The following is a 27,944-nucleotide window of genomic DNA, read 5'->3' as shown; positions in this document are numbered from 1 at the left end:
TACATGAGTATTCAAACTGTTTATTTATCCTCATAATTAAATCATAAGAGTACAGATGTAAGAAACATAAGATTGATCGCGGCGATGAATAAAATGAAAAATTTGGAAATAATTTGTCCAACAAATTTGAAGTCGTAATAAAATACAAATAGTCGTACTCTGCGAAATAAAAACTATAAAAATGTGCATGAAGTGGGCAAACGAATTTTTCAAAAAACTAAACTTTGCCCTCACTTCACTTCAGTATAATAATATAGTGTGTGATGCATAAAGACTCACAGTCATCAACGGAAATAGTCTCTAATACGATTGCTTATCTCATTAAACACAATAGAAACTGAATAAATTGAATGAAAAACCTTCAGATACTATTCCCATTAAACGACTCAAAATATTGCGCTGTAAAATTTCAGCACATGATTATTGAAAACCCGTTTTCACGAAGATAGAAAGTCGATAAGTGTTTCATTCGGCATAATAAAAATTCATAAAACTGCTTGTGTCGAAGAATAAAAGGAAAAAATTCCCCCTCGGAATTCATTATGATAATAAAATAATAGGAGTGCGTTAAAAAAAGCGAAAAATTATTGATCGAGACGGTTCAACCGCATATTAAACGTAAGATAAACTTTGAGTTATTTTCCTTGCTCTGTCAAGCGGATAAAATCCTCTGAATTGATCAAAGCGATAACAGTCTCGCTGGAAAGTTTCAAGATCCTCTCAATGTCCTGGGCAACATCGATCGCAGAATTGAAACGCTTGAGAGCCCGTCTCATCTTCTCCTTGGCACGAGTTAGAACGGCTCCATTATACTCACCCTTGATAATATGATTGCTAGTGAACTCCGCAATAATCTCGAAGTTCAGATAAATAAGCACCCTCTCTGGAATGACCTGTTCAATCGAGGGACCGAGCGTTTCTCTGATATTTTTGAATAGAGAAAAAACCTGGAGGAACATCTCCTCCTCGGTCCAATCGCAATGGACGAGACTGCAGGTGAGAGGCCGGATATTGATGACTGGGTAGACACCGATCAATGTTGCGTATTGGTGCAACTGTCGAGATAAAAAAGTGTCCGAATGAAATACTGTTGCGATGAGTGTTCGCAGCGTTGACCGTCGAACATTCAAATTGTGATGAACGATTAAGCCCGCCATCTCAATCAGTTCTTCCTTTTTATTCGACACTAGCAATGATTTACAGATTTCATCGGTGTACTTTGATAAATCTGGAAAGAAATTGCAGGGTCAGTACTGTCTGTCAACCCCTGGAACTATTTCAGAAGCGAAGTGGTGAAACGGTTTAAGTCGACTCATCTCCCATTGGAGTTTTTGAGGAATATTTACGAATCTAACGGAGATAGCGAAATTTTTGTTATTACCTTTTTTGTAGAGCGGAGTGAGAGCTACAACAAATGTAATTACGAAAATTTCGCTATCTCCCTTAGATTCCGAGATATTCAGTGAAAACTGGGCAATAGTCAAAATTGACTTGTACCGTTTCACCACTTCACTACTGAGTTCCCCATTAACATGATTCCCAAAAAATTTGTCATTTTACCAATGGGTTCGTAGCAGGTGATCTGCTGCTGCAGAACTTTCTTCAACATTTTCAATGCCTCTTGCGGGCAATCTCTACATAAACTCATCATCAAATTCCCCAGAACAAATGTCCTCAGGGATTTGTCCTGTGAATGACTCCTGAGAGCCCACTTACTTCGATGCTTGGAGAGCAACTTATATTCTGTTGACAAAAATGACATTTCCCCATATTTTTTTTAATTTTAAGAACATTTAAATGCTCATTGCAGTGTGAAAGAAAATTTTGAAAAAAAAATCATTGACATTGGATGTCACTCAAAATTAATTTGACAAAGTTTTGTTTTCAATCATTGGGTAAATCCTCCTCCAAAGGAAGACTTTCTATTTTTTTTTCTATTTTTCCAAATTAAAATACTAAACTCATTGACAAAGGACTAGGATATCTGTAATTCATAAACATAAATTGAACTTTTTACTTACTCTCGAAATCATACAACTTTGTACTGGTCTTCAGATTTTCACGTTTTATTTTGAACAATTATAACGGAATGGAGGTCTCAGATGTAATCAGGAAACGAGCAAATTTATTAACAACTCATTCAATTAACTGAACTCATTGAATATTAGGGAATATTTTTTTCTCTCCATGAAACTTCGGTGAAAAAAATGTTTGACGTAATTGCTAATTATGCTCTCTCCTTATTACAACTCGATTACACTTTCAACACTCTTACTAGTCTAATCTATCCTTCTACTAGTCGTTAACACTCACGATTCAACAGAGCAAGTGCCTGCAATGGTCGACGATTGCCAATGAAAATTTCGGCCATTAAAAAATAATTTTTCGCAGCCTCTCTGATCCCATACAATCTCTGCAAGATTCTCAATAAACGATAAGCAATTATCCACACTCCATCATTAGCTAATCTGATTAATAAGTATGTCCCCACTTCGAACAATACAGGAAGAACTTTGTAACTCCTCGTCTGAACTGGAAAGAGATCGAGAAAAAAAGAAAAAAAAACGGAAGAGATGAGAAAGTGAGAAAGAAGGTTTTGCAGAATAAATGCAGAGGCAAAGGACTAATACAAAAATCTATTTGGATAATAAAGTTTATTCGCTCATTAACATACATTTTTTTTCAATATACTCTTTGGGTCCACGTAAAAAATATTCACACATACTTTTCACGTGCTTTTTCATCGTCACCGATGATTTTTAAACGTTTTTCACCACTTTGGTTTGATTTTTGTTTTCTAAAATAAAATTCTATTCATCTTCTGGGTTTCCTCAAAAATCTTAAAGATACATATCAAATATGTTGAAAAAATACATCACTTATGGCACTGAATTCTCTGAATGGCAATCTACTAGATGATTTTCAAAAAAAAAATATCGATAAATGCTACATAAATTGTTTTCCTACGCAGGTAAAATAAGAAAAAAACTCCACTGAAAAATGTGAAGAGAGAGAGAGAGAGAGATTTTTCAGACAGACGTAAGAAACTTAAAGAAATCTATATTCTTTGATAAAGAAAGGCACTAATTTCTAGTAAACACTGGTAACTGAAAAGTTTCTATTGCTTTTCAATCGTTTCAATGGCAACGTTTGTTATTTAAGTGGTTGTTGACTCGATAACGACCGTTATCCGACTGCTCAAAAAACTCATTACCTGAACGTTTCATAACTGCCTCCAAATGATCAGCTGAAGTGATTATTTCCCTGCACAAGATGTGATAGAATCCTTTGGCAAATGGTTGACTCCCAGTTGAGACTCGATTTTTAGCACTGGTGAGAGTTTCAATGACTCGATCGTAGGCTCGATGCTTCAAACTCAGTTGAATAGTCAGGAGATCGCAGTGGAGGGGCCACAGGAATTCCCTGTAGAGGGAGTTTGGCCTGCTGATCCGATCTGCAAACATTTACATGAATATTTCGAGTCAATTCAATTAATTCAGTAGCGAAGTGGTCAAACGGTTTAATTCAATTTAGTCTTTAGTTGAATATTCCAGAAATATTTCCGAATTTAAGGCCCGGGTGGATCATCTTTCGAACGTTATCTCGATTGTTTTTCCATCTTCACAACGTAAAATATGTCACAATTTCCATTGAATTTGACATCACGCAGGAGTCCCTAAAAATTATGATTGTACAATCAAAAAAAGTAGAAAAAAAACTGAACATTTTCAAAGAGCGTTTTTAATAAAGATTAAGGAATAAGTCCGATAGAGAGGAAATAGTGAATGGATAATTTATCATGATAACTAACGATCTGACAGCCATTGACTACCGTGACCAATGGCGACTTACTAGCCACTAGATACATGAAATGATTAATTTGCAATTTCCTCCCTATTTGCTTTATTTCCCAATATTATTCAAAAACCCTCTGAAAATGTTCAGCTTTTTTTCAACGTTTTTTTGATTGTACAATCATAATTTCTGGAGACTCCAGGGCTATCTAAAAGGGAATAGCAATTGGAAATCATTTCAGATTATCAAAATAAAAAAAAAACATCCACTCAGGCTTTAAGGGAGATAGCTACATTTCGAGATATTCATTGAAAACCGGCCAATATCCAAAATCGCCTCAACCCTTCAACCACTTCGCTACTGAACTCCACTGTGAACGTCCTCTCAGCCCAAAAAAATACAAAAATAAATCGCTCTGCACAACTGAAAGAAAGATTATTATTTACCTCACCTATGGGGATCAAATCTAGAGGTTCCTGGGTTGTCATCCTCCTCGGCCTGTTCAACACATCCCTAGGCCCCAATCTCTCTTTAACGCTCCTCCTACGCGGTTCCGTAACCGTCTTCTCCTTCCTCTCCTCCTCTTGATACTTCTCAGCATGACGAACTTCGTCTGGAGAAGCGATCTGAGGGCAATGCTGACGTTCGCCGCCAAAATCCTGCTCTACATCAGGCATTGGCGTTCTATTCCCCCCATTAGCTAACTCCCTCATTGCCACTCCCCCCTCCGGCCTCCGCACAGCTTCAGAAAATTGTCTGAATGGCCTCAAAAGTCCCGGATCAATGCCCTGCAGCGATGGCTCTGGGATTCTCCTGATGACGTGCTCGTAAACCTCCACCAGATACTCCCTCGACTTGTCAAACCTGATGCAGTCATTGAGAATCAGACTAACCAGAAACTGCGGAGGACTTGAATTTAATAGTTTGATTAAATCCTTGAACGTATCCCAATGATGCCCAGGGGGGATTTTTTTCGAGGCAATCAGGACTCTCATCAGCTTCTTCATGTCGTCGTCATCACGAAGGAGATATCCCTTGGACAATATATCGATAATCGTCGCGGGGGAGTGGTTTTTCGCTGATAGAGCTGCAACCGTGGGCTTCATGGAGTCCTGATAAAATCTGTAAGCAGAGTAGTTGATTTGAACCTTCGTCTTGTGTTTCTCGGCTTCAACGCGAATCCTCGCGCAAACTCGCTGGATGGGCTGCAGTGGCAGTGTCTTTATGGCCTCTGGGTAGATGTCCAAGAGAGCGTGGAAGTAGTTCTCTGCGATTGCATGGCTGAGGACTAGTTCTATCACAGCGGGGGGGGCCTTGGGCAGGTTTTGGAGGTGATAGGAATACTTGTTATTGTCGAAGGGACAGTCCAGTCTAGTGCAACTTCCCTTTTTCAAATAAGCATAGCACAAGCCTCTGAAGAACTGTCTTGGGTCCTTGGGAAAGAACATCTTGTCTGCCTGCGTTTGCACCGGTTCGTAGAGATCGTCCACGTCGCCAGGCTCGTAGGCATCGGGATCATCCACTCCTGAGTACTGAATGCTGCATTCCCGACGGTTTTGACTGCAGTATCTGTCGACATTCGACATCTGGTAAAGACCGGAGGTCGATGCTTCATCCTCGTCCCAATCGGGCGGTCTAGCCATTGCCTTTGACGATTCTCCTCGAGAGACCACGACGGGGGCTTTTAATATAGAGGGTCTCCTCTGCGGTGATTCGTTTGGATTTATTGTTGGGGGTGACTCTGCTCGGGGAGGAGAACATATCTTGGGTGGCTGCTTGACCTTACTCTCTTTGTTCCTGTGAAAAAATGTGAAATTTAGAATTAGATAATCGTTGAATTTAAAATCAAGGACCGGGTGGAGTAATCTTCGAACGTGGTCCTCGGGGCTCTTTTATTTTGATAATATGAAATGATCTCCAATTGCTAATCAGTTTTATTTAGCTGGAGTCTCCAAAAATTATGATCGTACAATCAAAAAAACGTTGCAAAAATGGTGGATATTTTCAAAGAGCGTTTTTGTGTAATATTGAGAGGTAAAGCCAATAGGGAGGAAATTGCAAATTAATAATTTGATGTATCTAATGGCTGTTAGGTCGTCATTTGTCACAGTAGTCAATGGCCGTCAGTTCGTTAATTACCATGATAAATTCAGTAGCGAAGTGGGAAAACGGTACAAGTCAACTTTGACTATTAACCAGTTTTCAATGAATATCTCGAAATCTAAGGAAGATAGCAAAATTGTTATTATAACATTTTTTGTGGAGCCGATTGAGTGCTACAACAAATGTAATTCCAAAAAATTCGCTATCTCCCTTAGATTCAGGAATATTCCTCAAAAACTCAACTGGGAAATAAGAAGATTTAAACCTTTTTACCACTTCGCTACTGAATTGTCCATTCACTATTTCCTCTCTATCGGGCTTATTTTTGAATCTTCATTAAAAACGCTCTTTAAAAATGTTCAGTTTTTTTTCCATATGCCCGGTGCTTCGGTGGGTCGTGGTAAACTTACCCACCGCGCCGACCATTTAAAGTCTTGATCATCATCGCAGTAAACCCTAACCAGGGCAAAGCGATGTAAAATACCGATTAAGAAAAAAAAAAAAAAAAAAAAAAANAAAAAATCATTGTTCAATCTCATTTAGAGGGACTCCTGCGTGACGTCAAATCCACTGGAAATTGTGATATATTTTACATCATCAAAATGGAAAAACAATCGAAATGACGTTCGAAAGAAAATCCACCCGGGCCTTGAATCAAATTCAACTGAGGTTGTGCCTGAACTATAGTTCTCGGTGAATATAAAAACGGTTATTCTCTTTGTATCTCTTTCATTCAATAAAAAAAAAAAACAACTAATTACTTCAAGCATCAAAGAAAGAACAAACTTACTCGTTATTTTCCGGGGATTCATCCATCAGAGAGTCGTCGTCTTCAACATCCAGAAACAGAGCATCCTCATCTTCCTTCTCATCACCATCATCATCATCGCCCCCCTGAGAGACTGTTGCCGTCAAAACCTCAGGAGCATCATCGTCCCCATCGCCGGTCTCGAAGGAGCTCTGTTTCTCCTTCTCAGTCCCGATGCCAGAAGAGCTCTCCTTCAAAGAGTTTGAGACAGTCTTCGAGGACGAAGAGCCCGAACAGAGATCAGTCTCCCGAACGCCCTCAGTAACATGCTCTTTCTCCGACCCAATCTTCAGCATCCAATCGTCAGCATCACTGGACTCCTCCAGAATGGTGTCGACAGTATCTCCCATCTGGAAATCGTCGTCTCGCTCGTCGGGAGTCCTCACACAGGTTTTCGCCGAATGCGGCGAGTGTGAATTCTCGAGAGACTTGACGTCGTCAGCATCATGCTTCGAGTCTTCAGTATCCTTGCTCAGCCAGGCCTGAATCAACTCCTCCTTTCTCGGAGGGCTCTTTCTGTCGAAAATACTCAGGAGATAACTGGAATGACTCGGGTGGCTGATGAATTCTGAGGGACGACTCTCAACGGACGTCGTAGACTCAGCGTCATCGTTATTCAGACTCCACTGACCCTTCCCCTTCATCCTCTTCTTCATCTCCAGGTCCTGCACACTCGCCGCAGCGACTCTTTTCCGACTGTTCCTCACACTCATCGGTGTGTTCTCGTGTTTCTTCGAGTCTTCTGAGGACTTCTTAGGCACTTTGGGAGGACTCAGGGGAGTCATCGGGGGGAAGACCGGCTTCCCGGGCATCTGCATTTGCCTCATTATATGAGACATGACATCAATACCGTCCTGAGCATCAGTGGATTCGTCCATCATCGCCAAGTTTTCCTTCGTCAGACGTGAAATACTCTCCTCTGATTTATCATTCAATTTGTCCTCATATTTTTTACTATTAATTTGTTGTCCGTTCTCTGGTCTGAAAGCTGCTCGAGAGACCTTTTCGCCACTCTGACGACTTCTTCCTGACGAAGGGAGGATGTGAGGGTCACTGAAGAGCCCGTTTAACATCCCCACTGCCTTAATGTGACCATTTTTCAGATCAGTGTTGCTGATGGACTCCGACAGGTGAGATTTACGTCTCTCTAAGGGTCTTGTCTCCTCGAGGATCTGATCGTTCTCCGTGGTATCTTCATCAAATGATTCGTCACGACAAATTCGCTTTGATGGAGATTCCATGAGAGCTGCTATCTCGGGAATCCTCTTCCAAATTTTGGCGAAAGCTGATGAGATTTTTGAGTCAATGGTTTTGGCATCCGCAGAGGGGTTGAGACACCGTCGCGAGGGTATTGTTGATCTTATTCCGAATTTCTCGCGTTTCGGGGAACCTGGGGCGTCGGTGGAGCGAGGGGCGTCGGTTTTGAGATGCTTTGCGAGGACGTGGTTGATCGTTCCTTTGGGCAAGAGCTTGTCCTGCACGATCTTAGGTTTGGGGGGATTGTCCTCGGGGGCAGTTTCCAACGTTTGACCGTCGTTTTCGGGTAGTCCGGGGGGTAGAGGTACTGTGAAGCCCAGGACCTCTTTGCCGTTCAAGGCATTTCCATTCGCTACCACGTCCAGGGGGAATTGGATTATTGCTTTCGGCACCTTGTCACCTGAAAAACAATGAGCAAAAACATTCAGTTTAAGGGGAGAGTGCTGTGAGTTCTAAGTCGCGGGCGATTGGAGTGAGATTTCTCGTACATTGAAAATCATTTATATGTGTAAAGATGAATAATTAGCGCGGAAAAATTAATTCAGGGCGAAGTGGTAAAACGGTACAAGTCAATTTTGACTATTGATCAGTTTTCAATGAATATCTCGGAATCTAAGGGAGACAGCTAAATTTTTGTTATAACCTTTTTCGTAGAGCCGATTGAGAGCTACAACAAATGTCATTACGAAAATTTCGCTATCTCCCTTGGATTCCGTAATATTCCTCAAAAAGTCAATTGGGAGATAAGTAGACTTAAAACGTTTTACCACTTCGCTACTGAATTTTTTATTTTTCGTTTGCCCCGCACACGCTTGAAATGTTGTAAATAGTCCAGGGCCTCCAGTTTTTGAGCTACAGAAGTTTCATTTTTTTCAAAATTTTTGAAAAAATGTAGGCAACGATAATTACGAATTGGTTTTTTGAAATTCGACTCCTACATAGCTAATTTCGTTTTGTCTAAAATAAAAATTTGCGCCATTTATGTAAATTAGGCGGAAACATTATCCTTAAAATATTTAAAATTTTATATATTAAAATAAGATTTAAATATTAAAATTTAGATATTCCAAAATTACATGAATCGTACAATTTTTCATTTGAAAAATAACGAGATTAGTTGTGTAGGAGTTGAATTCCGAAAAACGAATTCGTATTTATTATTGTACACATTTTTTCAAAAATGTTGAAAAAAAAGAAACCTCAGTAGCTCAAAAATTGGAGGCCCTGGACTATTTTTACCATTTTCAACGTTTGCGGGACAAGCGAACAACAAACAATTAATTTTTTTACACTAATTATTCATTTTTAGACAACCGCATTCGAACAGCCCGCGACATTTAAAACTCATACTAGTCTCCCCTTAAGGGGTAACAGAATGCGCTAATTTTCCAAATTTCCTGCTGAAAGTTATCGATATTTTTACAAATCAAAGCACATTAATCTCCAGAAAGCGATGATACAGATCAACGTGCTTTGGGTTAAAAAAATATCGATAACTCTGAGCAGCAACTTCGTTTCAAAATTTCCAGGAAACGGTGGCCTTCTGTTACCCCTCAACGAGTGAAATAGAAAGAAAGAAATTTCAATTGTCTCAATGAAATCGCGTGAAAATTTATCCCCCAAATTACATTTCTCCTCACTTTGGTTTTCATCAGAGAAAACCGATTCGCTCAGTGTAACTATTGAATAATAAAATAATTTCAAAAACTCACAATTGTGATCACTCGCCCCAGACGAATCAGCCCCCGCGTCAACACTCGCCCTCTGCGCCAACAGTCTCTTATTGATCTCCTCTATATTATCCTGATACAACTGCTCCGCGAAGACGAAATCAGTATCTTCCGGCAGAGAAGGAAGCTTCCCAGGCTTCTTATGATTATTGCCATGTGTACACCCCGCGAAGTAGCAGCACGACCTCTCAAAGCAGCACTCTGGGACCGCAGGCTCGTTGTTATTCAGCTTCAGTTTGGATTTACCATTGTACTTCCTCTTCGGCCTTTTCACAATGCTCTTCAAGTTCCTCTCGCGATCAGCCTTGGGCCTGTTCTTCCCCCCCGGCTTTCGCCCCCGCTTCTTCCTCTCAACGGGATCATCTTTCCCTGGATTCGGAGCTTTCGCTTCAGCCTGAGTCTTCGACATGGCGTTAAAAATGAATCCGCCAACAGTATTGGTGTATTGATACGGCTCTGGCGGATTTTCAGCAGCCAACTGTGAGTTCGTCTGGCCCCTGGGCTTCACCTTGCACCCGGGCTTCCTCCCTCGTTTCTTCTTCTCCCCACTGGACTGCCTGTCTACCTCCTGAGCAACCTCGTCCCTCTTCCTCTCACTCTCCACAGCCGTCTTATCGCTGCTGCTCCTCTCCTCGACAGCCGAAGCAACTTGTAGTCCAGGTTTTCTGCCGCGCTTCTTCTTCTCTCCGCTGACTTGCCGCTCCTCTACCTGAATGACCTCGTCACTCTTCTTAGTGTTCTCTGCTGTCTTATCACTGCCACTGCTACTCCTCTCGACAGTTGAACCGATCTGTTCATTCGGCACCTCTGATATCTCTTCAGGTTCTATCACAACACTCTCAGCCTCCTCAACTTCCTTCGACTTCTGCCGGCACCTCAGCCTCCTCCCGCCCCTGCTATCTTCCTCCCCTCCTTTCTCCCTCTTCTTCATCAACAGATAACTCTCAGCATATTCCTTAGCAGCAGAAAGATTCAGGGAGAACGGTTTAGTAGCCTTTACAGGAGTGCTCTTGTTGGTCTCAGAGTCCGAAGAGATGATCTCGCTCACTGCAGCTCCACCTTCCGGCTTATGACCCTGGTTTATCTCACAGACGTCCTCCTCATTGTCTCCGGGGATGTGATGACGGAATCCTCTCGGCTGGTCCGTTGTCCCGAAGCCCGGCAGGTCCTCCTCCTCAAGGAGGGACGCATTCATGTTGGGAGGTTCCGCGTTTGGAAGTGGCCTGGCGTCTTCAGCGATCCCGGGGCAATCCTCCAGGACAATGCAGTCACTGTTACTCTCCGTCTTGATCTTATCATTTCTCTCTGATCTCTTCCTGTTTCTGCTGCTCCTCACGCGCGGGGTCTTCTTCATGGGAAAGCAATTCAGCGTCTTATTGTCCAATTCACTCTCAGTGATGTCAATCGTCGGGATGTTGTCAACATTATCGTCAGGTTTATCGAGTGGGGGCTTAGGAGGCGGCGGGGGGGTCTCATCATCATCGGAGAGCTCGACAACGTCCGACGAAGCATTAGTTGGTGAGTTAATAGAGGAGAACTTTTTGGTCAAGTTACGTCTGGGCCTGCCAGACTTCTCGGAGGGTTCTTTGTCGATAATGACTTCGTCATCACTCGGTATGTGAATGGGAAACTCATCGCCGTGGGGGGTGCTTGGTCGGCTCGTTGGTGTACTGAGGATGGTGGAGGGACCCATCCTGGGATCCTCTTTGCGCTCGGATGCCCTCCGAGCGCGAATTTTTCGGATACGATCGAACGCTTTGGAGATACTCTTCTCTACTGATTGGGATTTGGGGGATAGGGGCTGGGAAATAGTCTCTCGAGGGCTTGGTTTTAGGTATGATTTCAGCTGTGGGGGATCACCGAACCTCTGTTGAGGCTCTTGGGAGAATGAGAACTGTAGGGATTTCCTGCTATTTGGTCTCTCCTTGCGATCGGGGCTACGACTGCCTTGCTCGCATTTCGGAGATGACTCCGACTCTGGCTCTGAACTAGAATCAAGAATTATTGTGGTATTCGCTTGTTCAGTCCCCGACGACAAAACATGATGGGGGAACGCGTTGTCGCTATTGCTTCTTCTAGAAGACGTGATATTCACACCGTGTAATTGGTTCCTCTGCAAAATGTCAAGCACCGTTACGGGTGACGACGAAGTGGACGAACTCTCTCGACCGCAGCCTCTCCTCTTCATCTTGGTAACTGAGGGGGCCCGTGGGGTTAACTAAGAACAACGCGATTTTTATCGTTTTTTCAGCGGAAAGGACCCATGGGAGGGGTCAAGATTGTTTTCATAATTCTCGGTTAACCCTAGTCTGGTCACCAAACGCGACCCTGCGACTTTGGTCACCTCCGCGGGGATTCCCCGGCGTGTTACTTAGGCTTCAGCGTTGCCGGATTCACTCTACACCGCCCGGGCGCGTCTAGCGAGCTTCCGGCTACGTCGCGTCATGGGCGATTTCAGTTAAGGGGGTATTCGCCTTGAACGGTTCAAAAAATCCATTTGTTTTTACATTTTAGTTTTTCTTATTCTTTTAAAAACGAAGAAATAAGTGAATTGTCGAAAACTCGAGTGCGCTCTCTCTCTCGAGATTAATTAGTATTGTGTGTATGAACTTATATCATTGAGCAACAGTCGAACGAAGACCACATGTGGATAGATTGTATAAAAGTCAAAAATTTTCATTTCAGATCATTCGGAATATCGCAATCAGGTGAACCAGATTTTTAGTCATGCAGTGTAACTATTAAAAAAGATATATTGTAGAAAAAGCAAAGCTCTAAAGCGATTTTTTCAACGGAAAAAAAATCCAGAAATTCAAGTGGTTTTATCTCCGATGGAGGCGAATACCCCTTTAACACGGGAAAAGATAATTCATCTGTTCGAAATAATTTGGTTTCTGTAGGAATTTTGGGAAATATGTTGATCTAAAAATTACTGTAATTTTTTAGACACTTCAATCGACAAAGTCAAATTTTTTTCAATTTTTCCGGTTAACCAGTCAATTGTAATTGAAGAAAATGACGCGCGGCGGGTTTCCCTCAGAGGGTGACCAATCTAGGGTTAATATTATCCTCGTTAGTTATAGATATGGGGTTGTTAATCGTTTTATCTTTGGAGTCTTCGGTATTTCGGGGTGACTACTATTAATTTTGTTATTCACAACATTTGAGGATCGTTGACGGAATAATGATTGTTTGGGGGATCGAAAACATCAAACGAGCAATTAATTTTGTTCTGCAGCAAATCGTATCTATTACTTTGGACTAGTCCTGAGGTCTAAGGGCCAATTTTTAGTTTAGCTAACCACGGTTAAACGTCAGTTAAAGTTAAATTAATTCCAGATTGAGATCCCCGAGTGTTGAGGGGTCTAAACTTAATTTGAACCACGGGTAAACTCTGGCTAACTTTAACCAAAAACTGACTCATTTTTTTTATTTCACAAAACAATTTGTTCAAACTCATTTGTGGCCTGAAGAAATTTTCATTTTTCCCGTGGAACAATTCATTCATCAGACGTAAACAAAAAAAATCCCAAAGAATTCGAGAGGGGCACCATTAGACAATCCTGAGACATCCACTGGCGACTCACTAGACGATTTTTTCAACATCCTCGAATTCTCTCCCTTCCCCCACTCGCTTCATACCATTCACATGCAAGACGAGAAAACAATTATTGACAGCATTTAATAATAACTAACGTAATAATCATTTCCCGAGAGGATTGAAAACATCAAGCGGGCAATGAATTTATTTCTACAGCAAATCATATCTATAGGGGAGGGTGGGGTAAAATGGACACTTTACACTTTTGTAAAATAATTCATAACTCAGAAACAAATTTATCAATTCAGCTCAATTTAGGCTCGCCACAAAGGGAAAGAATTGTTCTTTGTATTGAAAAAAAATTTCTAAATTTTATCAACATTTCAACCCCTCATTAACATTTTAAAAAAAACAAGTGTCCGATTTAACCCCAACCTCCCCTAACTTTTAAATGAGGTATAAATTTTCTGATTTCACGTAAATTTCAATCAGTGGCCTGAAGGGAGCCGCAGTTGTTCCCCTATTCCCTAATAGCGGACTCATTCATCAGGAATGAACAAAAAAAACCTCAGTGTACAATTCAGTGGCGAAGTGGTAAAACAGTTCAAGTTGACTTATTTCCCAGTTGAGTTTTTGGGGAATATTTCCGAATCTAAGGGAGATAGCGAATTTTTCGTAATCACATTTGTTGTAGCTCTCAATCGGCTCTACAAAAAAGGTTATAACCCAAATTGAGCTATCTCCCTTAGATTCCGAGATATTCATCGAAAACTGGCCAATAGCCAAAACTGACTTGCACCGTTTTACCACTTCACTACTAAATTCAACAACCTCACTACTCTTGGACGTATTCACTGATCCGCTACCCGATTTTTTTCAGCCTCCGTAGATCGTCTCCCCTCCCCTCTTGCTTCTTTCCATTTCCATGCAAGACGAGAAAAAAATCATCTCATTGTATTGAGAACTGGACTGAACCCTCAGTCATATACAATATTATTCGCGAAGAGTCAAGAGGAATTATCACTGAAGGATTAGTCGTGGTCGAAGTCACCACGACCTAAACATCTACAGAGCCCAGAGCCTTATCGAGAAAAAAACGTATTTTTTCGTCAGGACACTGAATAACCTTCAGGCACCCGGGGGATGTGAAAAAAATGTATACACTCACATTGGCGCCGTTGAACAGATTCATAATAATGTCGTTGGATGGTTAAACCACGAGCTGCTCATAACTCCCCTCACGACTCGTCCTCCGCCCCCTCCGGCCCCAGAAATTCGGGATCCTCTTGAGCTGTTTCAATAATTAAAAAACGAACCTCAGCGCCATGCCTCACAGCATCTAGAATCGAAGAATGCGTCGTACGAATACTCACAAACACGATGTTCGGTGGACAATGGAAGCCACCGGCCGGTTAAGCTCGCAGCGATTTACACACGACGATCGCCACAAAAAAAAACCAAAATATCGCGAACTCCGATGTACTTCGAATGCGTCGCTTTCACGGTTTATTTTGTTTAAAAAATAACTGAAAACTCGTTTGATACGTTTGCGATCGAGTTTTTTTAATTAAAATTTGTGGACGATTTTTCTTAACCCTTGCAACTAGCTCAGAAGGACCCACGCTACTGACGGCCAAATGTGTCATCGGGAAGAAAGAAGAGGGAACAAAGAACCGCGTTTTGTAATTGGAGGGAGGCATTCTGCAGTTCCGGCGACAGTGCTGCCGCGATTTAAGCTCTCAGCGGGTTTTGAAATTTCGCGCCTTTGGCATTCTACATTTCGTGATGTGAATATTATATTTTTGGAGAAAAAACAGGATTCTTTTATTCGTTATTAGGGAGAGTGAGGTAGAACTTGGTTTTGTAAATAATCAATGGCTCAAATGAGGAAAATTGAAAGTGAGGTGCAAGAATTTTCGTGAATATTTGTGGGCGAATAACTGCATGAATTTTTGATGAAGCGAGGTGAGTTTTCCTTCGATAAAAGGTAGTTTTCTGTCCTCTTGTCATTAGCTCAGACTGAGTTCCACTGATGTTTTTTTTTGGGACCTATGAACATTTAAAAATGACAGAAAAATGAATAAAAGAAATAGCCCATTTTGCCTCGCTCTTCTTTTTTATTACATAAATTTCATGAATATGGTGTGCATTTGAGAATGAAGCTAACAAATTCACAAACATTTTGGAAATAAAATTAATGCCTTACTTATTAATTATGCTACTGCGTATGAATATCTATCTTTTCATAATTTTTACATTTTTCACTACAAAATATAATTCATAATTTAATAATTTTGTTTTTACTTTTTTTTCTTTTTTTTACATTTTTCACTACTTTTTTTTTCTTTACAAAAAAATATTTTTAGGACAATTTTGCCAACTCCTTTAGAATTCGCGATATGCATCGAGAATCGGCGTTAGAATGGAATTGACTTAAACCGTTCGACCACTTCACTACTGATTTAAAAATCGTTGACGTAATAATGATTATTTCGGGGGATCGAAAACATCAAACGAGCAAATAATTTGGTTCTACAGCATTTTGGTCAATCTGTTCATGGAGAACATCACGAGCGACGAGAGAGTCTCTGAACATTTAGAAATGAAAAAATAAATATAAGAAATAGCCCATTTAGCCTCGCTCTCCTTTATTACATAAATTTCATAAATATGGTGTACATTCGAGAATGAAGGTAACAAATTCACAGACACTTTGAAAATAAAATTAGCGTCTTACTTATTAATTCTTCTATTGCATATGAATGTCTTTCTCTTCATAATTTTCACATTTTTCTTTTTCTCTCCAATAACGACAATCATCGTATGAATTAAAATCAGGATTTTATTACAGATGCATAATACATATATCGACTATTATGGTACGTAGGTTGTGATGTCTAGATTGTTATAAGCGAGTTGTTGATCAATCCAGTTACGAGCAGCAGCTATATTGGCGTAGACACCAGGAACACCGTTCTCACCACAGCCAATTCCCCAGGCGACGGAGCCAGCCTGGGCATAACGAGAGGGATCACGGCGAAGTGGACAGACCAGAGGACTTCCTCCATCACCCTAGAGTCAATTTACAAATTTAGAAAAATGAAAGACAATTTTTTACAATACGAAAATTATTTGCAGGAGAATTGTGATTAAATTACCCGGCAAGTATCTTTTCCAGGTTCGCCTCCGGCGCAGATGAAGCTCTTGTCAAGAACGAAGTACTTTCCCAGACGTGTGGTGCGGAGACTGATCTGGCAAATTTCGCGGTTGACAACTGGGAGTTCAACTTTCTTGAGAATTACTTGGTAATGACCTTCTTTCCCTGCAAATATTATAATACCAAGATTATTTTCAAGTAAATTATCTAAAAACGAAGAATGCACTATATGATATTGTATTAACTTGAATATTATGTAAAAAAAATGCTTTTCTTTCTAAGAAAGTATATAATTTTTTTTTAAAGCAGAATAAACCGACAGGTTTGGATGCTAAAATAAAAAAAATACCAAGATTAATTATTTTTCAAGAGTTTGGATCAATACAATTCAATTGCGCATTTTTTTAAAAGGAAAACATCTGCAGTATGACGTCACAATGCAAATCTCAATCCTAAAATAATGCACTTTTAAAATTGATGACATTCACTTTAAGATCATACCAAAAACATCTTTGCCCCATCCACTGGCGAAGCACTTAGCTCCATCGAAAACGTCGTTAATTTCAGGAAGACAGACAACATTAACACTCTCGGTGATGTCGACCGGTTGAGAGAGGAATAGCAGAGCGTAGTCGTTGCGAAGTGCTCCAGCGTGATAATTCTCGTGGACCACGTAGTTAGATACATCACGATCCTGGTGAGGGTAGATTTCAGACTTCGTCTGAGTGTCCCACTCGCCAGCACGAATTCTCAGTTGTTGAGGAGTTTTCCTGGAATAAAAAAATTGAGAATTGAGTATGTTTATCCAAAATTGCGAGTGTTAAAGAAAATTGATTTTTTTTTCAAGTGAGAGATGAAGTTATTCCCTTCATCTTGATAAAAATTTCAATCCACCAACCCATGTTTATTATTTAGAAATGGAGTGGAGAAAGTGCACCAAACGCATGAATCTTTCAAATAGTTCCTCTTTTTGCACGGGAACCCCAAATTTTTCTCTGGTCATTCGATTCAGTAAAGTTTTTCACATTACCTTCTACTTTTATTTCTATGTTTAGAGTCTTATAGTAGGAATTATAAATTTCAACATAAATCCCGTAGAGCCCGAGTATAAGAAAAAAATTGTTTATTTATTTTTGACTAGACTATCGCGATTAACTTTTCTTTAACATCAAGGAAGTTAGTTTCACACGTTCTGCTATCAGCCAAAAAAAAATGAAGAATTTTCCTTGAGCATGAAAAAATAAGATTAGCTGAAAATGGCTAAACATCCTTAATTTATTCCTCAACAATCCCGGCAATGATGATAATTTCTAGAATAAATTCTTACCAACAACTAATTCTCCTGTTTTTCCTCCCGACTTGCACTACTAGAACTATTCGATGTACTACCCAGATATTCTATTAACTTCAAGGGATAACAGCTACCCTTTCCTCGAAATTTTCAAACAAATTTCCTGCTCAAAGTAGTTAATATTTTGTGAACCCACAGCCCATTGGTTCCCATGATCGTTACCTGGAGACTGTGCTTGGATTTGTAAAAATATCGATAACGTTCAGCAGGAAATTTGTTCAAAAAAATTGTGAAATGAGCGGCATTCTGTTACCCCTTAAGATTGAAATACCAGAATGTCTCATCTAGATGTGTTATTCCCACCATTTTATTATCTTTCCTAACACTCCACTTTCCTGGGAGGGGTGCAAAAATGTAAAGACCGAGAGGTCATGCATATCGGCTGAACAAACTAAACTCTGCTTGGTTTCCACAGAATAAATTCCTACCCAACAATGCAGTGAGCAGCCGTGAGAACAACTCTGGGATGAATCAGAGACCCTCCGCACTGGTAAACATTCATCTTGGCGTTGTTGATGTCCTCCTCCCTCAAAATAGCCACCATCCAGGGGAATTCCCCGAACTGGGCCTCATTGTCACGATCCCCAGTAATTCTAAATCCAACACCTTGCGGATTACGCCGTCCACACTCTCTCCGTACTGGCACTGGACGTGGAGTGGTGACTGGGTTCGGGATGATATCCGGACGTTTGCAGCAAATATCGAGGTAACTCTCGCAGCCCGGTGCCTGCAGCCTGGAACATTTCGTCGGAATCACGCTGAATATTTAGACTATTTTCGATACTCCACACCCCCATGACCGCCGAAATTACCTGATGTCAATGAGCCCCACTCCATCATCAACGATCGATCCATTCTGACACTGGTAGTAAGGAACACACTCGCAGTCATCATTATTATCATTACTCTTCTGATTATCAACACCTAAAAAAGTATCACCAAGATTTTTAACTTGAATGTTATTCATATTGTTTTTTGCATTACGTTGATCATTATTGCCTGGTTGACCGAACACTTCGTCAATCAACACATCAAGATTTTTAGCAGATTGTGTGGTCTGTTGTGGTCTTGATGGGGCAATTAGATCGTTATTGTTCTGATTGTTGTTATTCGGGAATGCCTTGTCAATCAGCACGTCCAAATTCGATACTTGGGGCGAGGCCACGGCCATGCTAGCCCCCAGCAACATCACAGTCAACTTCAACATCTGGGAAGAACGAGAAAAAAATGTTAACTTCATTTAAACTCGGACTTTATTAGTTTTCACATTTTTTCTCCTCTCGGAGTTCGTTTTGTTTCTTTTTTCTCGCTTTTGTTTCCTTTCTCAACCCTCCATTCTGTTGTATCGTAGATAATTTGCATAACTGGATGGAGTTGATAATGGCAAAAGCAAGAAGTCGGATTTAAATATAACTGAGTGATTTTTGGCTCCATTTTTAGGGCCTGGACACCCCAATGTCTCGTTTCATATCGTAAAAAACGTAACTTTTTGTGTAAAATTAAAACGAGAGAAGAAAAAATATAGCAAACTGGGGATTAATACAAATAGAAAAGCAAGAGTTTTCGCAATTACTGTTCAGCAGAAATGTTGTTTAACCGTCGATTCAGGATGACATGTAATCAATTATTCACAGTGCTAGGAAAAAATTGATTGGTCTCAATGGAATAAATATTTGGGTTTTGCCAGTCATAGGATTAATGATTATTAGAAAGCAAATAGTGACCTTAACTCGCCTGTACGTTTCAAGGAGTCCCCTGCTATGTGTTAATTTGTGACGTCAAGGAATTCCCGAGTGTGTACAATCACAGAGTACTATTCAATGATTCCAGAAATCATCTGAATCTTCGGATGACTCACGGTCTATTATTGTGAATACAAATACATCAATAGACGTAGTTCCCCAATTGTCTGGTTCACTTAAATTCCGAAAACGTTAAAAAAAGTCAGGTATTTAATTGACGGACGGAAAATTCAGGAGTCAATAATGATTATCGTTGGCATCTTTTAATGAATGTCACATGATGCTGAACTTTCGATTTGCATAGGACAACAGTTTTTAATTATTTTTCATTCCAGGGGATTCATGGAACATTGATAATTTTAGCATTGCTGAGCATCTCTAAATATCGAAGTTCATTAAAAAAATAAATTGAACACGTGGATTATCCTTTCTTTATCACTTTAGACTGGTCTGACATTTATTTTATCACTTACGGATGCTCCAGGTAGGAAACATAAACATTGCCGCTGTATAAATAAAATCATGTAGTTATAAACTTATTTTTTACCTGCTGAGCTGATAAAATGTGACTAAAATTATTACAAAAAGTCGTAATTTTTCGTTGTTCCATAGGTCATCCATTAGAATTATGTTTGAGATTTTGAAGACGTATGAATAAAATATAAGGATTTAGTTTATCACCTGTGGATGCCTCAAGCAGGAAACATAAACATTGTCTTTAAGTAAATAGAATCATGTAGTGAAAAACTTCAACGTAATGTTTTCCATGTCAATTTGATAAAATGCAGGAAAAATTCTTGCAAAAAGTCGCAATTCTTCGTTGTTTGTTAAAAAAGGAGAAAAAAATATTACGTCAGCTGCACATTAAGAATGAATCGATCACCCACTACAATTATTTCTGAGATCTTGAAGACGTATGAATAAAATATAATCTCGAGAGTATGTGATTACATATTTTCGTTGAGTCACAGAAGCCGATAAACAAGAAATGAAATGAATGGTCACATCGAAAAATAGAATTGCACAGTTTAATATATTTTAGAAAAATTTCGTGAGTCAATATTATCATGGAAGCGGGAACAATAAATAGGAATAAGTACTATTGTTTCGAAGCGACAGAAAGAATTGAGAATAGTTCGATTGCTGAACACAACTCACTGTAAAACCTGATGTGCTTGAGCTCGAGACGATCACCTTCTTGTTGGAATGACGACGCGCGATTAACACGACCCTGACTGGTGTTGGCGATCCTCGAGTATTCACTACTGGTCGTCCCTACTCCGGTCATAATTTCATGCTACTCCCCACTTTGGCTTTCGTGGGACTTTCGACATCATTGAGAACAGAATCCACTTGATTGCACATGCTGTAGGTCATTATCTCCCTAATTCTGGTCCACAATTATCTCGACGATACCTTTGACATCGGCAACGTAAAAATACGTCGTAAATCTGTAGATTAAAAGAAAAACTTGGGGAAACATTTTTCCTGAGGCGCAATGTTTCCCTCAAATGTAAAGTTGCAACTGAAAAATGAAAAGACGATGAACAAAACCATTAATGAGGGTCAAATAATTTAAATATGACTGAGTAATTTTGGCTCCATTTTTAAGGGCTGGACACCTCAAAGTCTCGTTTCATATCATAAAAACGTAACTATGAGAGGAGAAAAAATATAGTAAATTGGGGATTAACAGAAATAAAAAAGCAAGAGTTTTCGCAATTATTGTCCTGCAGAAATGTTATTTACATACAAATTACATTTGTGTTGTTGTAATTATAAACATCACTAAAAATATTATCAGTTACATACCACGCGTTTGGGAATCCCCGAAGCGCATGATTCGCTTTCGATTTCAACGACCCTCAGAAATACCGGGAACGAGTTCCCTGATGTCCCAATGACAACCCAACTCGTGTAGAAAATTTTCGAATGACACCTCCACCTCCACCTCAAATTTAAATCATCTGTAACCTTGAGACAACGAGATTGAGAAATCCAAGTCCTCATTTTCGACAAATTTGTGGGCTGAGGACAAATCTAGAATCTAATGCAAATCTCCTTCAACTTTAATTGGAAACTTTTCGTTAAATTAATGAGTGTTGAATTTTTTTCGCAGACGAGAGACACTGATCAGGATTTTTTCGGAGGATTTTATCGCCGAGATGAATGACGCGAATGGCTAGAGGTAATGACAAGAGACCTCAACTTGAATAGAGGTATTTATTTTTCATGCCAGATATAATTAATTATTCACACGAACAATTCCAAATGGGTTAATGATTTCTGTTGAATGCACAATTATAGCCGTGCCAACGCTTTATAATACTTTATTTCCTCGATGTGCGAAGACTGATTAAGTTCCAGGAAACTAACTGTCTTTCCTCAAACACTTTTATCAATTTGTTCTGTTTATTATTGTAATGCTTTCATTCGTGAATAATCGAATCCCATTCAATCGTTTGGTTTCACATTTCGAAGATCCTGATGCAGGAAGAAAGCATAAATAGCCTAGTCTACTCAATAAAATGGCAAATGTTTCTATGAAAATATAAACTGTGCTTGAACTTCCCTTCAGTGAAAGATAATCTCTGTTTGTGTCCTATATTTACAACGATTTCCAACAGCTAGTTTTTCTTTTCATTAATGATTACATGGAGAGCGTGAGATTTGTTTTATCTTGGCTGACTTTTGACTCGATTATGTAAGACCAGTTGAACGAAGTTTTCGTCAGCTTGAACATGACACATGTCTCATTGATGTAATTGAAACCTGGAGACAGCCTCGAAAGGTTTTTTTCTATTCGTTTAATTTAATTTGGGGGATTAGTGGACAGTTCCACTATTATCTTTAGCATCAAGAAACACCGTAATTAGCGAGTTGTTGCTCAATCCACTGACGATGCTGAATCACATCGACGTAGACTGCTGGCACGTTGCTCTGGCCACAACCAATTCCCCAAGAGGTAATTCCCACCTTCAGGTTTGAAAAAAAATGAAAAGGATTAGTTTTATTTATTAGACAGGGTGACGTGGGTTTTCCACAGTTATTAGTTATGCTACAAAAGTATACGCGTCTTAATAGTCTCAATGTCATCGTGTTGATTTCAGTCTGTAGTTGAACCAGTAATACGCGAGGAAAAAATACAAATGAAGAATATAGAATTAATTTTTTTGTAAAAAAAAAAAAGGAAAAAATACAAATGGAGAATACAGAATGAATTTTTTTGAGTGAAAAATACCAAAACTTGAGAATTCATAGTCAATATTTTTGACTTCTGACTTGATATTCTTCATTATGAAATTTCAAATATCATATAACTTTATATAACGAAACGGTAATTCTTGAACGAATTTATCTATTTTTCTTTTTGGTACGGATTTACGTACTTGAATAAATTGTCCCGTAGATGTCGGGCAAACTAGAGGACCCCCGCCATCTCCAGTGCAAGTGTCTTTACTGGCCTCTCCACCGGCGCATCTGAAGCTCTTGTGCAGTTGGAAGTACTGCCCGAGCTTCGTAGCCCTCAAGCGCGCCTGGCATTCTTGTCTTTCCACTAAGGGTAAATCTACTTTCTTCAGTATAGTCTGGTACTGCCCCTCTAGAAAATTCAAAAGAAAATCATTATGGTGAATCGGTTTTTTCGATTGTTACATAAGCTAAAGAAAAATAAAAAAATAAAAATGAATAAACAACTGAAAAACTTAAAACTTTTTCATGAAATACATTTTTTATGCAATAAAATAACAGAATGCTATAAGTGAATGAAAAATTTTACGTTTGTATTGTTTTCCGTTTTTTATGTTTTCAGTGCAGTTTTAGTATTCTTTTTTTTATATACATGAAAATGAAGAAAATTAATTTAAAAAACTAATTTTTACATCAAATGTTAAAATAAAAAGACTTTTTTGACGTTTGTATTTTTCTCGTTTTTTAAATTATTATGAAAAATCAAAAAGTCACAGCAAATTGACGGGAAGATCTGCGTTCATAATACAATTGTTTTTTTACTGTTTCAGTGCAGTTTTAGTATTCTTTTTTTTATATACATGAAAATGAAGAAAATTAATTTAAAAAACTAATTTTTACATCAAATGTTAAAATAAAAAGACTTTTTTGACGTTTGTATTTTTCTCGTTTTTTAAATTATTATGAAAAATCAAAAAGTCACAGCAAATTGACGGGAAGATCTGCGTTCATAATACAATTGTTTTTTTACTGTTTCAGTGCAGTTTTAGTATTCTTTTTTTTATATACATGAAAATGAAGAAAATTAATTTAAAAAACTAATTTTTACATCAAATGTTAAAATAAAAAGACTTTTTTGACGTTTGTATTTTTCTCGTTTTTTAAATTATTATGAAAAATCAAAAAGTCACAGCAAATTGACGGGAAGATCTGCGTTCATAATACAATTGTTTTTTTACTGTTTCAGTGCAGTTTTAGTATTCTTTTTTTTATATACATGAAAATGAAGAAAATTAATTTAAAAAACTAATTTTTACATCAAATGTTAAAATAAAAAGACTTTTTTGACGTTTGTATTTTTCTCGTTTTTTAAATTATTATGAAAAATCAAAAAGTCGCAGCAAATTGATGGGAAGATCTGCGTTCATAATACAATTGTTTTTTTACTGTTTTCAGTGCAGTTTTAGTATTCTTTTTTTTATATACATGAAAATGAAGAAAATTAATTTAAAAAACCTGTAATTTTTACATCAAATTTGAGAATAAAAAGACTTTTTTTTACAAAATGCGATATACGAACCGAAACCACTTCTGCCCCAGCCAGAGGCTAGACATCTCGTTCCAGGCATAAAAAGAACGGCTTGTTGAGGTAGACATACAGGCAGTACATTCATTGCGTAGTTAACAGGAGTTGCAAGGATTAAAACAGCAACATCGTGGTATAATCCCCCAGAGTAGTAATTGGGGTGTGTAACGATCGACTGCACATCAGCTTCTTGGAATGGCGAAGGCTCGTCGTTGTTCGCTGTGTTCCATTCGCCGAAACGAGCCACCAAAAGACCCGGCTTGCGACTGCATAAAACCGCAGTTGAATAGGATTAATTGCATTGTTCATAATGAATCAAGTGAGAATAAGCTGGACTCACTTCAAGACGCAATGGGCAGCGGTCAAGACAGCCCGAGAATTAATCATCGATGCTCCGCACAGGAAAACACTCGATCCACCGGGGTCTCTGCCGAGAAGTGCAACCATCCAAGGAAATTCACCAAAACTGGTATTTCCAGAAGAAGCTGTACACATCCCTGGAAAGGCGGAAATCACTGAGCGTTTGTAATGGAATTATAGACACAAATTTCATTATTGCGGTTTTATAGGGGTGCGTGGGGCAAAATGCAACAGCGGGGCAAAATGAACTACTCGAAAAATAATTGTTTGACTCAATTCAAGCAAAAAATTTTTTTTTTGTTAAACATTTTTTTCTCTAACTTTTGTTCATTAACTTTGTTATTCTTGAGAGTACTAATGAGAATAATAATTTTCTATTCAGTGGAATTAAAAGTTATTGAGAAGTTTCGACGGGAGAAGATTTTGTCAATGGATTAATTGAAAACAAAATGAAATCGCAAAATCCAAAGTCCCGAGGAAGACTCAGGGGGAAACACAAAGGGGGGAAAAGGAAAATGTGATCCTGATGTTCAATTGAATGAACAGAGGAGAGTGTAATCGGCCTAAGCTAATCAATTGAATTAACGAACGAATAGATAATTATTATTCTCATGAGTACTCCACATAATGAAACAAGTTAATAATAAAGTTAATAATTTTTTGTAAAATTTTTTTTACTTGAAATGCCTTAAACAGTTATTTTTCGACTGTTCTATTTTGCCCCAGTCTCCCCTAAGCAATCCTTTTATTTCTGAATATTGAATGAAAAATATTATCGACGTTTTTTATTACAATGAATAACGAAAAACAAATGAGCCACATCCCTCTGAAAATATCTGCATCGTACGTCCCAATGGAAGAGAGACTGCAAAATTCCTCACTTCATTCGTCAATTCCCTACTGAATAAAACCCTAACGATAATTACCTGGAGAGCACACAGAGCCCCTAACTCCACAAACAACGTTTCCATAATTGGGCAGAGGGTAATTAACAATATACGTTGCAGCGTCCCCTGAAACCTCACTGGTTCCTCCCCTGTTGCTGATAATCCCCACGGACCGACAGCAGACTTGATCAGAAACCATGCACAATCCGAATCTGGGATCAATGATGCCAGCCCCATCGATGGTGACGACGAAGTCTGGATCGCAGATCGACGATTTGACACACATGCACTGCTGAGGGGTCCCGGGATTTCTGATGACTCCAGTAACGTTGATTCTGGGATCGAATGGAGGGACTCCAGGGTATTCGATGGGAGGGCCTGCTGTGATTGGGAAGCTCGAGGTGGCTGAGGAGTCCTGACCGTTGGGTGGGAACTGGCTGCACACTTCGTCTGCTGCACAGATATTGAGTGTTTGACTCTGTCTAGCTCCTGGGAACCTTGGGCTGATGTTGCCTGCACCAGAGACGATGTAGCTGTTTTCGCCGTAAGTGATTTTCACGCAGATGCACGTCTCCGTGACTGGAGGTGGGGCTGTGGCTCTTGGGGGCATTGGAAAGACGACAGAATTTATTGGCAACCGACAGCAGATCATGTTTGCCCCGCAGGGGTACTGAGTCTGTCTGGGGTTGATTATTCCTTCTCCAGAGACTATGAGGACGCCGTTTGCGTCGCACTGATTGGGGAATGCACATATGCAGTTTGGGGGGAGGGTAGGGAAAGGAGGAAGTGTTGGGGCAGAGGTTGGTGGTAACGTAGGGGGAAGAGTGGGTGGTTGAGTTGGAGGTGATGTTGGAACAGTAGGGGGTGATGGGGGGCACGTAGGGGGTTGAGTTGTAGGAATTGTCGGTGGAGATGTTGGAGGCATAGTGGGTGGAATAGTTGGGGGGAGAGTGGGGGGCATTGTTGGAGGCATAGTAGGGGGCATAGTGGGTGGCATAGTAGGGGGCATGGTTGGGGTTACTATTGGTTGCATTGATGAGGGCATTCTAGTTGTTCTAGGGGGCCTGCAGCAGACCTCGAGATCACCTGTACATCGACGAATTCTGAAACAGAAATTGGTGAACTTTAATAATTGACTTTTTTTTTCATCGACTCGGCATTTTCAACTTGACTGAGGGAGTCGAGTTGAAAATGCCCACTCTGCTCATTCGATTCAATCATTCATCCGTAACAGAAGATTAATCATCATTGTTTACTCATTTTTTAGTGAAACAATTACGAAAATCTAGTCTAGTAAAACGGTTCAAGTCGACTTATCTCTCAGTGGGGTTTTTGAGGAATATTTCCGAATTTAAGGGAGATGGCGAAATTTTCGTAATTACAGTTGTTGTAGCTCTCAATCGGCTCTACAAAAAAGGTTACAACTAAAATTTTGCTATCTCTCTTAGATTCCGAGATATTCATTGAAAACTAGAAAATAGTAAAATTTAATTTTAATTTAATTTTAATATTAAATTTAAATTATTTTTATTTATAATTAAATTGGAAAAATGTAATGAAAATTTAATTAAAAAATTTGATATTAAATTTAAATTTAATTAGCAAATGTAAAATTGACTTGAACCGTTTTACCACTTCTCTACTGAAATAATGTTTTTCATAAAAGAGTATACCTGATATCGATGAGTCCAACTCCATTTGTAATAATCGTATTATTATTATCACACTGGTAATAAGGCACACAAACACAATCAGACGGCGCCGCTGTTGTCGTAGGAATCTTGTCGACGACTTGAATTTTAATTTTATGCTTCAGCAGATGAAATATATGGGGCTGATCGAATCTCCCAATTTTCCTAGCGTCGTTGGGCCATCTCCAAGGCACTCCGGGCGCTCTCCACCCGGAAGATGGGAACGAAACGTACTCACTCCGTTTCCCAGAACTTCCAAAAACGCCTGATATCAGCAGCAGCGAAATGATGGCCAGTGTGTAACGCATGCTGGCTAAGCTCCTCTCCTGGAGATCCGTTTTGATTGATGAAAAATACCAGAATGAGAGAATTGCGAGTGGGGACTCATTTATGTAGCCAGGATGTAGGTGTCAAGAGAAACAGTGGACACTACACTGGTGCTAAGCAGGAACAGGTCAACAACAGTGGCTTCGTTACGAGTCAGCGATCAATCGTTTGATGGTTAACTGGCGTAACCATTTTTCTATTGTTCGTTAATCATCAAAAATTTATCAAGAAATTTATTCATGTCTATTTGCTGTGTCATGTCGGGGTGGCAGTGAATAGCAGGTTAATTAAATAAAATTAATAATTAATTGATTCCATTGTAGTCATTTATCCTCTCAATGCTCAACAGCAACATTTAAATGACTATTTAATCCATTGCATGATGCGATTCATCTATTTTCCATTTTCCTATTTCAGATGA

The 27,944-nt window shown here is 39.4% G+C and overlaps 3 protein-coding genes across 5 annotated transcripts; all 3 read right to left on the bottom strand.

The window, feature by feature from the left end:
- Positions 1-4: 4 nt before the first annotated feature.
- Positions 5-14,870, bottom strand: LOC107038399 (titin homolog). Of its 2 annotated transcripts, XM_015257481.1 has the most exons (9): positions 14,608-14,870; positions 14,403-14,525; positions 9,676-11,911; positions 6,689-8,363; positions 4,247-5,592; positions 3,215-3,454; positions 2,314-2,532; positions 1,561-1,743; positions 5-1,228 (listed from the first exon to the last, which is right to left on the bottom strand). In XM_015257481.1, exons 2-9 carry the CDS (start codon positions 14,424-14,426, stop codon positions 636-638), a joined length of 6,516 nt encoding a protein of 2,171 aa, XP_015112967.1. In that variant the 5' UTR covers positions 14,427-14,525; positions 14,608-14,870; the 3' UTR covers positions 5-635. The 2 variants fall into 2 exon arrangements, with proteins under 2 accessions (XP_015112967.1, XP_015112968.1); XM_015257482.1 differs by lacking the exons at positions 5-1,228; positions 1,561-1,743; positions 2,314-2,532 and having other exon boundaries at positions 3,305-3,454; positions 4,242-5,592.
- Positions 14,871-15,858: 988 nt separating this feature from the next.
- On the bottom strand, positions 15,859-20,734 carry LOC107038362 (phenoloxidase-activating factor 2). 2 transcript variants are annotated; one of them, XM_015257414.1, is made up of 7 exons: positions 20,643-20,734; positions 18,727-18,949; positions 18,555-18,666; positions 18,171-18,476; positions 16,893-17,161; positions 16,393-16,556; positions 15,859-16,306 (listed from the first exon to the last, which is right to left on the bottom strand). In XM_015257414.1, exons 2-7 carry the CDS (start codon positions 18,947-18,949, stop codon positions 16,109-16,111), a joined length of 1,272 nt encoding a protein of 423 aa, XP_015112900.1. In that variant the 5' UTR covers positions 20,643-20,734; the 3' UTR covers positions 15,859-16,108. The 2 variants fall into 2 exon arrangements, with proteins under 2 accessions (XP_015112900.1, XP_028981960.1); XM_029126127.1 differs by having other exon boundaries at positions 18,555-18,949.
- Positions 20,735-21,548: 814 nt separating this feature from the next.
- LOC107038310 lies at positions 21,549-27,504 on the bottom strand. The gene is made up of 6 exons (XM_029126125.1): positions 27,179-27,504; positions 25,545-26,608; positions 24,599-24,755; positions 24,253-24,524; positions 22,874-23,085; positions 21,549-22,460 (listed from the first exon to the last, which is right to left on the bottom strand). The coding sequence occupies exons 1-6, from the start codon at positions 27,502-27,504 to the stop codon at positions 22,341-22,343; spliced, it is 2,151 nt and encodes a 716-aa protein (XP_028981958.1). The 3' UTR covers positions 21,549-22,340.
- Between the last annotated feature and the right edge of the window lie 440 nt (positions 27,505-27,944).

The sequence above is a fragment of the Diachasma alloeum genome, unplaced genomic scaffold (genome assembly GCF_001412515.2).
Source record: "Diachasma alloeum isolate Michigan unplaced genomic scaffold, Dall2.0 Dall_scaffold_00280, whole genome shotgun sequence".
NCBI classification, from domain to species: domain Eukaryota; kingdom Metazoa; phylum Arthropoda; class Insecta; order Hymenoptera; family Braconidae; genus Diachasma; species Diachasma alloeum.
The sequence above is the reverse complement of the archived record's forward strand: the minus strand, read 5'-3'. Positions and strand labels throughout refer to the sequence as shown.

What these genes read in the sequence shown, in the direction of transcription:
- LOC107038310 (XM_029126125.1), bottom strand. Translation starts at nt 27,504, where the DNA reads ATGCGTTACACACTGGCCATCATTTCGCTGCTGCTGATATCAGGCGTT. An exon ending in GCTGCCCATTGCGTCTTGAA is followed by an intron (nt 24,525 to 24,598) that starts GTGAGTCCAGCT and finishes GGTTTTATGCAG; the next exon opens with TCGCAAGCCGGGTCTTTTGG. An exon ending in CTGGGGCAGAAGTGGTTTCG is followed by an intron (nt 23,086 to 24,252) that starts GTTCGTATATCG and finishes TGAATTTTCTAG; the next exon opens with AGGGGCAGTACCAGACTATA.
- LOC107038399 (XM_015257481.1), bottom strand. Translation starts at nt 14,426, where the DNA reads ATGAATCTGTTCAACGGCGCCAAT. An exon ending in TCTAGATTTGATCCCCATAG is followed by an intron (nt 3,455 to 4,246) that starts GTGAGGTAAATA and finishes AAATGTTTGCAG; the next exon opens with ATCGGATCAGCAGGCCAAAC. An exon ending in GGCAGTTATGAAACGTTCAG is followed by an intron (nt 2,533 to 3,214) that starts GTAATGAGTTTT and finishes ATCTCTTTCCAG; the next exon opens with TTCAGACGAGGAGTTACAAA.
- LOC107038362 (XM_029126127.1), bottom strand. Translation starts at nt 18,949, where the DNA reads ATGTTGAAGTTGACTGTGATGTTGCTGGGGGCTAGCATGGCCGTGGCC. An exon ending in GTGGGGCTCATTGACATCAG is followed by an intron (nt 18,477 to 18,554) that starts GTAATTTCGGCG and finishes GAAATGTTCCAG; the next exon opens with GCTGCAGGCACCGGGCTGCG. An exon ending in CTGGAAAAGATACTTGCCGG is followed by an intron (nt 16,307 to 16,392) that starts GTAATTTAATCA and finishes AATTGACTCTAG; the next exon opens with GGTGATGGAGGAAGTCCTCT.